General features: G+C 38.6%; 1 protein-coding gene across 2 annotated transcripts in view; it reads right to left on the reverse strand.

Moving 5' to 3' along the window:
- The window catches only part of Rbfox1 (RNA-binding Fox protein 1), a 46039-nt gene that overhangs the window by 5477 nt on the left and 28460 nt on the right, over window positions 1–12102 (reverse strand). For both annotated transcript variants that reach the window (XM_065307916.1, XM_065307915.1), the window contains exons 2-5: window positions 5519–6031; window positions 5406–5459; window positions 2579–2671; window positions 348–402 (exon numbers count right to left, since the gene is read on the reverse strand). In XM_065307916.1, coding sequence (XP_065163988.1) covers window positions 348–402; window positions 2579–2671; window positions 5406–5459; window positions 5519–6028 — 712 coding nt within the window. In that variant the 5' untranslated portion in view covers window positions 6029–6031. The remainder of the gene's footprint in view (window positions 1–347; window positions 403–2578; window positions 2672–5405; window positions 5460–5518; window positions 6032–12102) is intronic.

Genomic DNA, 12102 nt, shown 5'->3' on the forward strand with positions numbered 1-12102 from the left:
GGAAAACAAAGGTTATTGTAAAGAGTCAACGTAAACTACAAATATAGAAACATTGTCAGTGTGGAACATTTGCAGATGCAATTAATCGTGCGTACCAGAGGCGCACGCGTATCAAAAATAAAACATTAAACAAAAATTTCAGCACAAAGCCGAAACACGTTCCAGTAATTCAAATCAACAGTATGTGGTAACAATAGAGAAGTATAGGAGAAAATAATAAAGTGTTTATGTACCTAGTGTCCAATATGCAAGTATTTTTTGGTGCATGTCAAATATGTTTTGTAATGTTTATAGGAAGTAAAAATGTATGGAGAGAAAAAAATCACAGTCCGAGACCGCATACCAACCTGTGGGTAATGGCGGCGGCTTCTTGGTTTGCACTCGTGCCGTGGCGTTATTCACCTGATCGTCGAATTGCGAGTGAGAGAGAAAAAAAGAAAGAGGTTGCCCCAAATTAGTTCGGTTCGTTTTTTCATAGAATCCAACAAAGCTGCCAGCGTTTGAATCCATCGAATATAATCGACATCAATAGACTACAATTTCTTTCACAAGTTGCCATGGAGTTCCCGAACAGTCTCCCAGGCCTGGTTTTAGTTTTAACACCACACTTCAGGTGGGATGCGCTATTTTAGTTAAATTTGGCAAATGTCTGTTAATTACGCGCAAACTGGCAGCTCCGTGCGAATTCCTGGCGCAAACTTCTTCGGCGAGGAAACTTTGTTCCGTCTCGTCACCGAGGAGAGTTTGCGGCTCTTAATTAATTCCCTGACAACGTACAATACTAGGCTTTTTAAATGCTAATTATAATTAGGTTGTCGCGAACGCAAATTATGCAAAACAAGTGCACGAGTGTCGCATAAAAGGCCATTGCAAGTCCTATCTTTTACAATTCTATATATTTTACTTTATTTGTAGCCTTTTATGCGATGTATGCTCGTGACAATGTAATTTATTTAGGTATTGAATGTGTAACATTTTAATACCGACATATTTCTTGTCCCGGCAACCCTTTGCAAAACAAAACATTTGCAAAATGAATAAAAAAATTGAGTTCGTTCGCTTAATTTGCGTTTTCGCGTGCAACGAACGAAGCAGGATTACCAAAGCTGTCTAGCTAGCTTCACGAAATTGCATAATTCCATGATTAATTGTGGCGTTGATAAATGATGCATTTCCTCGTTTGACTCAAGTAGTTAATCCTGTTTCATTGTTATCCTTAACGTCTAAGTTGCTTAAGGTTATCAAGGGGTAGTCTAGGTGTCTGTAAACCACATACAAACCATAAAATAACAGATTATTAAAATTATAAATTAAATTAGAATTTAATTTCCATCTTGAAGTTCAAGTCTGTTATTTTATGTTTGATTTATGATGTAAAAGGATTTAAGAACAGGGATTAAGGGAGTTGAGAATTTCCAAAATCTGTTCGAAAAATGTTCTCCACCTCGTGTAAAAACCCCGATTTTGTTGCAATCAATGCCCAATTTGTCAAATCACCCTTAATCACAGCTGCAGTTCCTTCAGCCGGCAGGATTTGCTGCTCGTCTTTCTCCATAACTGTGTGGTTTACGGACACCGGTAGGAAAAAGATGTCGGGAAACGGTGGTTGAAAATTCGTATCTCTTTTTTCTGATCGGAGGGTGATTGGTATCGGTGTTGGTGGTGATGGTGGTTGGTGCGACGCCATCTCCTGCTCTCCGATCGTTACCCACTTACCTCAGCGGTCGACGCGAGGCTCTTGCGTGCGCGCGCGTGTGACGCGGGTTGAGAGGACGGTGGTGGTTTGTTCGGGGGTTGTGGACAACTACACACCGTCAGCACCAATCAATCTCGCACCACGCGCACACACCCCCCAACGCACACACGCACTGAATGTGCGCGGGTGTGGTGTGCAAAGCGCGCGGGCTCGTGTGTGTGGGCTTAATTTTTGTCAAGCTTTGTCATTTTTTCGACTTCCGCCTGGGAGAGACATAGAGAATCGGTAAACAGTGTGGTGCTCGGTGATGTTTTTTTTTTGCTTTGTTTTTTAAAATTTCGTGTGTTTGGGCAAAATAACGTCAAAACACAACACGTGTGAAGCACAGGTAATAATTAGCATCAAATCGCCGGTTGGCTAGTTGGTTGGTAGTAGATCGTCGGTCGTGTCGTCGTCTCGGGTTCATGTACGAGTGGGGTGGAGGCGGCAAATTGTTAGTCACTTAGATACGATAGTAATAATAAAAAGAAGCCAGCGCAAGCCACACGAGGGAGGTTGTTTTGACCTTGTTTTACCAAGGGGGTGGTGTATTCTGTGTGTAGTTAAGATGCAGTTCTCAGCAACAAAATTTCGACTCAATTGATAAATTTTGGTTTTCTCTTTCCACAGATTGAACCTGCTTTCTGGCATCGTCCTCTGTTTTTCTGGGGTCCTTAAACTCGTTCGTCTTTTTTGTTTTGTTCTCGATGGGGTTCTTCAGGGGGGAGATTTTGCGGTGGTCGGTGGTGGGTATTTGTCGAAAGGGAAGAGCGGGATATGTTTTCGTAATAATAACAATAATAATATATAATAATAATAATAAACGAGAGAATTCATGCACACCTCTATCTTTCTTCCCTCAATAACGGAGCCGTGAAGTCGGTCTCGTGCGCGGTCCGCATCAGCACTATTTGCGAATGTTACAAAACCGAACCCCTGCATGCAGACAGACAAAGACATGCATTAAAACAGCGTGCAAATGACATGATGACATAGTTACGTTAGACGTCATGCGTCTAGAAGCTCCGTTACGTTAGAACTACTACACTGTTAAAGCTTCATATCATTCCATATGTATAATATTTATAATTTATTCTCATCTCGACAATTATATCGGCTCGATTTTCGTTCGTTGCGAAAAAGTTTACTCTCACTAAGTCAGCAGTATCAGAGCTCTATTAGTGAACGTCTCATCTTCAAACAGTCAATATTTTTGCTCAAATTTCTTTACTTTTTTCTGTTCATTTGCCCCGATGTGCAACAAAATATAAGAATAAAATTCTATTTACATAGATGGTGGTGACCCTAATTTTCTGAGTTTTAATTCGTGAATATGGTGGAGGGCGCTCCCGCAAAGTGTCGGTGTTTTGCCAAAAAGTACAGCAGTAAAATGCCAAAAAAGAACAACAAAAGCGTTCGCTACAACGTGGCAGCACACACTTCTTCGTCGGAGTGTTTTCGGCCCGCCTTTGGCCCCAAAACGCGCCCGCGCCGAGGATTAATACATACATCTACTAGAATAGTACTAGCAAGAGATTACATGATGCCAAACATTCAGTCAGAACATTCAATAATCGGCCCATCATTGTCATATCATCATAATCATCACCAATCGCCATAATCATGACCAGGAGAATCGGTAGTCAAATTCAATTCAAATCGCAAAGTCAAAAAGGTCAACAAAACCAAATCAAATGCAATGTATCAAGTTTAAGATCAAGTATGCTGTTTGTTTACTTAATGATTTTACATTTAAAATTTACCTACATAAATCTAATTCATTATTTATTCTTTTGTTCAAAATTTGGTGTAGTTTTTGCATGTGTGATCGTGTTTTGGTTATTTATAGCAATTCCAAATATCAAAAATCAAACAAAAAGATATAGAAAGTAGTCAAGACACTTGTATCGGCAATGAAGAGTTAACGAAAATTAAAAACAAAAGAGATTCCAACGCAAGTTTGGTAACTACGTCTGTGTGAACACACCGTGAGTCAAAAACTAAAACTAATCAAGTAGCCGTCCATTTATCAATCACAATAAATGGGTAAATATAGCAGCCAGATCAATGTAAATACCATAACACAAAGTCAAAAATTAATATCCAAAAACAAACACCCCGCGCATTTCCTGATAGGTCTCTCAAACGACGCATGTTGCAAATTTCAAACGTTCGCAAATGCACCACCCTCAGTATCAGCAGCAAATTCGTTCAAGAAACTTTTTTATTTTATTTAATGATTCATTAATAACACAAGTTGACTTGGGTACAAACTCAATTAAGCATTCAATTTGTAACGTCAAGATAACTTCGGCTAAAAGTTTCGCACGAGAAATTAGCAAGTTGCCAACTCACTTCTTCGACAAAGTTTCGATTAATATAGTTAAATGTTAAATTATTGAATCCTGGAGGCTTACTGGGGTAGCGCACGTGCGAGACGCCGAAAAGGGTGTAAAGTACGTGTGAACAAAAACAATCTGCGGCACAAAATCGTTCTCGTGTGTGTGGGGGTGGCGGCAAAAGTTTTATATATATAAATATAAGTGTGTCAACTCGAGTATATATAATATATATTTTGTTGTAAACAGCCAGGGAACGGTGCTTCACCACATTTAATATCAAACTACAACTAATGTAAGCGGAAAATCAACATATCTTTCATATCGGTATCAATAAGTAGAGTATCAATAATTAATAAGAGAGATGAAATTAATAAATAATGAGCAGAGATGAAACGTAAATTTTGGGAGTAAGTGAATCGAAATCAATATTATGCATCGATCGGATAAAGTGTTTTATCAAAAACGTTTGCTTGAATCATTTATTGCACCCGAGGGAGAGAAAATATTGTAATGTACAAAGCGTTTGGAAAATTTTATTAATCATTAACGGGTTACGTCCATGATTTTTTTGTTTAAATTTAGTTTAAATTTAAATTTTGTTCAAATTTCTAAACTCGAAGAATATACATATAGATGTAACCCTTTAATAAGTAGAGTGAAAAATAAACCGAAAACGAGAACATAAAAGTGAGAGGCGATAATACCCGTCCTTCTGATTACATTTTGATTATTGAAAGTTATTTGTGATAAGCAAATATTGACGAGTATTAAAAGTGGCGAACCCCCAATAATCTTGATGAGTTGAAATTCGGAAATTCCATCGAACCGTAATAAAAGCAACAAATGAACGCTCGGCAGTAAAGAAAGAGAAAATTCCCATTTCATTTGATATATAATCATCAAGTCCGAATTAGAATGATTAGAACACTAGTATTTATTTATTGTATCTTGCAAAGAAATATGCGGGGTTAATTATATTTTATATTTTCTGTATTTGCTTTACTTGTGGAAATTAAATTATGAAAATAAAACAAAACTTGGCGCCCGACTTCGCTTGCGTTCTTTGGAATGAATGTGCTCGTCATCGGAGTTCAAGGCGGGCCTTTTCGCACGCGAAAGGCTTTTCTTTATCAAATTCAAATCGCAGCATTAATGCTGCATTAAAATCAAAGTGATTCGATTCGATTTTAGTTTTCTCTGCCTGTCGATTCAAGATTCGTTAAGTGCAGCAGGTATCAAGTCGCAGATTGATTATTTTCATAATTCAATAGGGTTCTTGTCATGTCGAAAATTTGGTACATAAGAGATTGTAAAGAAATTGTGCATACCTTTGATCCGCGTTCGTTAAATATAATTTCCACATCTAAAATGGAGCCAAATTGCTGCAAAAAGAAGAATATTTAGTAATTGTGATATATCGGGATTAAAAGATTAAACTTACCCCAAACATAGCTCTAAGATCAGGATCTCTAAACCTAAACGGAATGTTTGAGACATGTAGTCGCTTCGGCTCGCTCTTGATATTGGAGTTTGGCGTGCCCGGCAAGATAGACTCTCCCGCGGCAACCTCCGCTGCTCCTTGAGTCTGTTGCGCTCCTGCTGGCTGTGTCGAAGGTTGCGCCTCTGTCTCCGCCTGCTGCTGGGCGGCCACAGCTGCAGCTGCAGCCGCTGCCGCCGCCTGCTGCTGTTGCGCGGCGACGACGGCAGCTGGCTGTTGCGCTTCGAACTGCTGCCGCGCCGGGCTGCCAAGCGCTGGCTGCTGTTGTTCCACTGCCGCAGCGGCAGGCTGTGGTGGAGGCGGCGAGAATGGCGGGCCGGTTGCGGCCGCTTGTGGTGGCGGTAGAAGCGGCTCGTGCTTTACCTCAACGGCCGTCTTCACGTCGCCATTCTGCGCCGGAAAACCGGCCGGAGCCGCCGCTCCGAACGGGGTTGTCATACCCGTTTGCACCATGTGCTACAACAGAAAAATACCAAAACATGTTAGTAAAAATAGCACACCAACGGGAAACATCAATCGATCAACACTGCACAAAATTTACATATCACGTGCCTAGCGAGTGGAAAACAAATTTCGGAATGTTGGGCAATATCGAGATGCCAAAAATCAAAATGGCCGTCGCTAGTTGTGACTAGAGATCATCGGCTGCGACGAAAATGCGGGCATCGCAGCACCAGCATGTCTAATATTTATTTCATTACGCGGAGTAATTCCATAAATTCATAAAACCTGTATTAGTTCCGCCATCCTCGTCTTCGTCAGCGCACGTTCGTACACAACGCGCACAAAATATTCCACATACGAATCACACAATCACGCTACCGCCCAATACAATATTCACAAGATATGCACAATAAGTAAAATTGAAATATTTCTAATATTAATTTAATTACAAAATAATTGCCGGCTTTTTAAACAAAATGAACTTGCTAATATAAAATATGAAACATTTTTAAAACTAGTAGAACGTCGTGTACAGAATCGCGCACCGAACACAGCAATCATCAGGGAGAGACCCGACCCGCGCCATATTCGTATCGCGTCTCAAGTCAAACTCAAGAGTTTCAGAGCACCGCAGTTCAACGACTGAATGCACGCCGAATAACGACGCAAATCCGCCATTTTGACGTTATTAATTGAACTCTATTAAAAGTTTTAGCAATGAACCCGTTTAAACAAACGCCGAATTGTGTTAAACTTATGTTACCGAACAAAAAACACAAACCGCCATTATGTCAACTGTGCAACTGTTGCAAAGCGCGCACATTTTACATCTGAATGGAGTATTTGCGGTTTGGTTATAAATAATGAACAATTGCGGTCGAAATTCCATTGAAGTCCGCCTGAAACGAGAGTAAATTGGCGGCCAGCGGTTGGTCATACCCGCCGCTCATAAACTATTTGTATTTTTAGATATGTGTGTAAGTGATTCGTGTGTGCAGACGAAATTCAAGCTGCTCGCAATACATTGCAATGTGAGAGCGAAATAAAATATCGAACGAGTAGTTGTTGGCAGTCCGGTCGATCGATGAGCTGGTGTACTTTTTGTTAATGTTAATGTATTTCGGGATGCGTTTGGCAGATGCCCATATCAATAAACGCGCGCGATCGCGAGTAGAAACATTCGTTCCGATGACTCTATCGAGAAACGATCGTAAAACAGAAATAACCCAAAAACAATCAACTAAAAAACGAAACACAATTAAATATATCACAAAACACCAATGCCAGGTATTGAAATTGCTTTATTGTGGGCATGCTTTAAGCCACTTATCGTTTTCAAGTTCTAACATCAATATGAAATCAATGAAAACGTTTATTTTTTTATTTTATTCATGGAAAAACACTAAAATTGACGCAGTGATATTTTTCCTAGACACGTATCACATTTGTTTCGATATTTTTTCTTTGCCAGCAGTGATAATGCGCATCGCTCAATCACAATTGATAAACAATCATTGCTTTCGATGGTTGGCCATGAATGCTGCTGCCTTCAAGCTGTTTCCCTATGGCTTGTGCCGCCGCGGTTCACTTGGACACATTGTAAATGTTTATTCGCTCCCGAGTGTTGTATTTATAAATGGGTTCGATTTGTCGGCTTTGTGCGTTGCGAGCGTTTTATCTGGGTCGTTAGTGTTAAAGGGCATCGGAATTGCTGCTCTACACCGATATTATTACATTTATTAGACGGATCGAATGCTTTAAAAATATGTTCCAAGAAATATTAGTATAAAATACCACGAATTTAAATTAATAAAATTGTACGCATGTCGTCCATCTAAATTAAGCTATTTTCGACGTGCGCAATTATTTATTGCAATTGGCGTTTGTTCGCATACGCCGTAACGATTAACGTCATGCGTCGCATAAATAAATGCCAGTTAGCCGAGCGCGCTATGTGGACGAAAGCGATTTTTTTACGCAGCACACATCGCAGATTGATTCGCCGCCATGATGATGTTCATGCAAATTGCAATCCGCGGGCGACGCAACAAACACCAACAAAAACAATTGATTAGTCATTCAATTCATCATTGCATGATCATGTCATACACGGTGTGGTGCAACAGCACTCTGAGGTATGGGAGTGCATCGCATATTTTTGCACCTTATAATTTGCATATTCAGCGATTTTAATTTGCAATTTAAATTCCAAATAGATAAAAAACGATTTTCCAACGATATGACTTTGACAAACAACGATTGCTCAAAAGAATGGCATAACAATTCATAATAATGGCCACAACTTTCGGAAACTTCAACAACTTCAATCATTTAAAAAACTTCTCATCCGACATAATTTATTATATCTACGCTGTGGTTTAATTTACGATTAGTTTCATGAACTTTTAGAAGCTTATTTACATTCATACGCCATATAAATTTAACTCTGGATCTCTCAGCATGCTAAGCGTCTCATTTCTGCATAAAACTCGCAAATAAAATGCGTTTTTCATCATCTAAGATTAGCTCTCTGCGCATTGTTAGCTGAACACAAATTCGCAATGCGATTTGTCTCTCTGCGAGAATCTGCATTCGCAAGAGTAGCTGTCAGCGTGCAGTGCGTATGTATTTGCATAGTGTGGTGGTGGTGCTCGGTAATGAATACCACTTCTCCCAAGAGTGTACAGTATTCATGAAAGCTCCACCAACATCATGCGAATGCAAGTTGCGAGCCAAAGCAACGCAAATAATAAACAAGTGTAGATGAATGCAAACGCAATGCCAAGTTGAAGAGGATAAAATTAAAACAGTTTTTGTTGCTTTTGCATTTACTACACTCGCGCGCTGTTTGGTTCGCAGCTCATCAAGAGCAGCAGACTACAAGAGCGCAAACTGTGTGCGATTCTTTAGCCAGCGAGGATCAGCTCTCCTCGTTAAGCATGGTTGAATTTTCATTTTGGAATTTTGACTCGACTCCTAGCCTCGTTTTTCTTTTTCGTTTGGCAGCAGACTGAAGATTAAAGTCTGAAAAATGCCAGTAATCCCGTATTGGAGCTGTAGGCTCAAAGCATCCTGCGGATGTTTCTTCCTCTCTTATTTTTAGACTAACAAGTCTATTTAAATAATTTATTTTCTATCGTAAGTTACAGTGTAATATAGACGTACAAATTTATTTTTACTCGAAATAGAATTTCTAGAGTTGTCTGGTTTATTTGTGTTTCTGAGATTTCGCGAATTTGTTAAAGACGCTCGCGTGCTAATTTGAAACAAATTAAATTCACAGTCCTCATCCTGACAAAGCCTGCAACCGCGCTCGCAACTACCGAGAAATTGGGTACAATAATGAGAAATTGGAATTACAGCCTAACTGAGCGAGTGCTGGCGACAAACATGGTGCAAATGAAACAAAATTAATTAATTTTCGTTTTCAAGATTAAATTATTTCAGATATTAAATTTACACCGGATATTATTTACATTAGACTCTTCCCAAGATTGAAGAAAAATAGGCTCAGTATAATTAAATTTTAAAAATCACAAGAAGACGATGTAAAATATTTAAAATTAATTTATAATTTGCACTTGGTAAAACGCTGAAAGCAGGAGAATTTTGTACCCGGCGTATTTTTATTTTTAATCAAGAAAGCCCACGAACAATGGTCGCCCAACGTTCGCGTCCAAGACGTGATGAAGCGGAGAAAATTGAAAATTTGCGTCCTATTTGCGCGTCGGCTCTCGACGCCATGCGACGGAAGACAATATAAACGTCGAGTCGACGGACACTTAAATTTTTATTGAAGTCCTGAAGTTCACATTTTCAACCGCTTTCCTTTTTCGCCCTTTCGCGTACTTTGCAGCAAAAGCAACCACCAACTTTCAGCTGCGTTTCTCAAGAGTGTGTTTGAGTTTGTGTGCACGTTGTGTGCATTTTTGCAAAGGTATCGATCGGCTAGCACTAGCAGAAAAGTGTCGTCCTAGAAAACGCTAGACCTCAAAAAAAAACCGAGACACGAAAAACACACAAAAGTAATTCGAGATCTAAATATTTCATGCATGACCGATTGCAATCTCGAATTCTGATCCCCAAACACCCTTGATGTGTGAGCATAAAGAATTTAGCTAGAAGGTAAAGAACGCAAAAATTGAAAAAAGGCGAATCTTTAACGAAAAGCCAAAGCAAAAATTCAAGAGGAAGAAAAATGAAAAATACAAGAAAAAACCAAGCAAGAGTAAAGGCACGTCAAGATGTACAAAGAAGGATTTTCCCAGAATGATCCTGAAAGGTCGAATTACAAAGCAGAAAGCGTGAAGGCAACCTGAAGCGTATTGCAACTATCAAATGCGCATATAAAATGAAAATTTTACAAATATTTCTTAAATCACAATAAAAGAAGCTTCATAACTTAAGGGTTCAACTAATCATATTTACTAATCAATATAATTACCTAAAGTGATTGGATATGCTTATCCGGACCGTAGAGAGCTTACACCTCGACTAATCATATTATCCAATCTAAGTTGTAACAGTTGATAACTTGATAGCTGATAAAGATAGTACGAATAGGAAAATCCAATTTGTTCGAATGTGCGCTCGCCCTTTACCTGCAGGACATTTTCGAATCCGAAACAAACTAAGTTACAAATGCATCCAATTGGCCGGAAGTACCAAACGCTAATAATCCACGCTAACTTCACAAAAAAGGGAGCAGACGCATCAAACGTCAATTAGAGTTGTACAAATTGGATTGGAAACAACCCCAACAAAAAATGATACACAAAAAAACCTGAATTTAAAGCAATTTGTATTCGAATACTACCTAAATCGCTACAATTAAGCAGTAATGTGATTCCAAATAACAAAATAAAACCGTAGGTCGTTTAAAGTACATTTCAACATGCTGTAAATGTCATGTGCAAATGTTTTCATTCATTTCCGTATTTAACGTAGCTGATAGATACAAACAAATAAGCGATATCAATGTTTTCATGAATATTACAAACACAAAGCTGTTTAAATTGATGGATGAATAGAGGATTATCGTGACCGGTTTAAAGCTTTCAATACATTGCAGCACAAATATTATTATACAAATTTTCAAATTAATATTATTATTTTTCATAATAATAATAATCGTCCGTGCAAATAAAATTGATTCGGCTTCAATTAGAAATAATTCCAATAAAAATTTGCATGATTAAATTTTCATTTAATATGATGTTGTGCAAACGCTTTGTTATTTAATTGTGAGCGAGTTTAATGCCGATGAATTGTGTGCCGATTGCATAATTATCTTAATTACCCCCTTGAAGTTAACACAACATGTAAAAATCGATATTCGCCTGAAAAGGGAAAACTAAAGCAAAAACTGCGTGCAAATATTAATGAATTATATCCTATTGCAAACGTATGAATGTACAAAGTGCAATAAACTTAAATTATAGCTGGCGATCGCCTCAGTTGTTCGAATAATAACGTTAACGACGTAAATAACGTGAATAACGTCCAAAACGTAAAATCTTATTTTCGAAACGACATGTTTAACGTCCTCAACCAAGAAAAAATAAAGCAACGCACTCCACAAACGACTTGCTGTTATTCCGTGGAAATATGAATAACTGAAATTAGTGCATGACAAATAAACATGTCGAATCGTATTTTCATACGAACCCCTATACCATCAATCAAGAAGTAATAAGAATTGGAAATTTCTTTTACTCTTCCATTTTTATTTGTTCAGGCAACAAAACCATATTTTTTATTGCACAATAATTGAAAAAAATTATGAAAACTACGTCTTTCACCTCAACTCAACGTAAACTCAAGTCGTTTTCTGCATTCGCCTGTGAAAACTAAAATTACACTCGGTTTATGAGCGCCAGTCACGACATTTGCAATGCATTTACCGTGCAATGCACACTGTGTGTATGCACGAAAGCAAGAAAGCTCAAAGCTCAACAACCAACAGTCGGCGAATGCGTACCGTCATTTACTCGCCATTTTGTTCCAGCACCGACGACGACGACAATAACAAGCATCGAGGGTAAAAAGCTACGTGTTTAATTAATTATGCAAACACCCTCGGC

The sequence above is a fragment of the Atheta coriaria genome, unplaced genomic scaffold (assembly GCF_025399875.1).
Source record: "Atheta coriaria isolate IRGN ID8LTWV9N9 unplaced genomic scaffold, Caltech_Dcor_3.1 hic_scaffold_7_pilon, whole genome shotgun sequence".
NCBI lineage: Eukaryota > Metazoa > Arthropoda > Insecta > Coleoptera > Staphylinidae > Dalotia > Dalotia coriaria.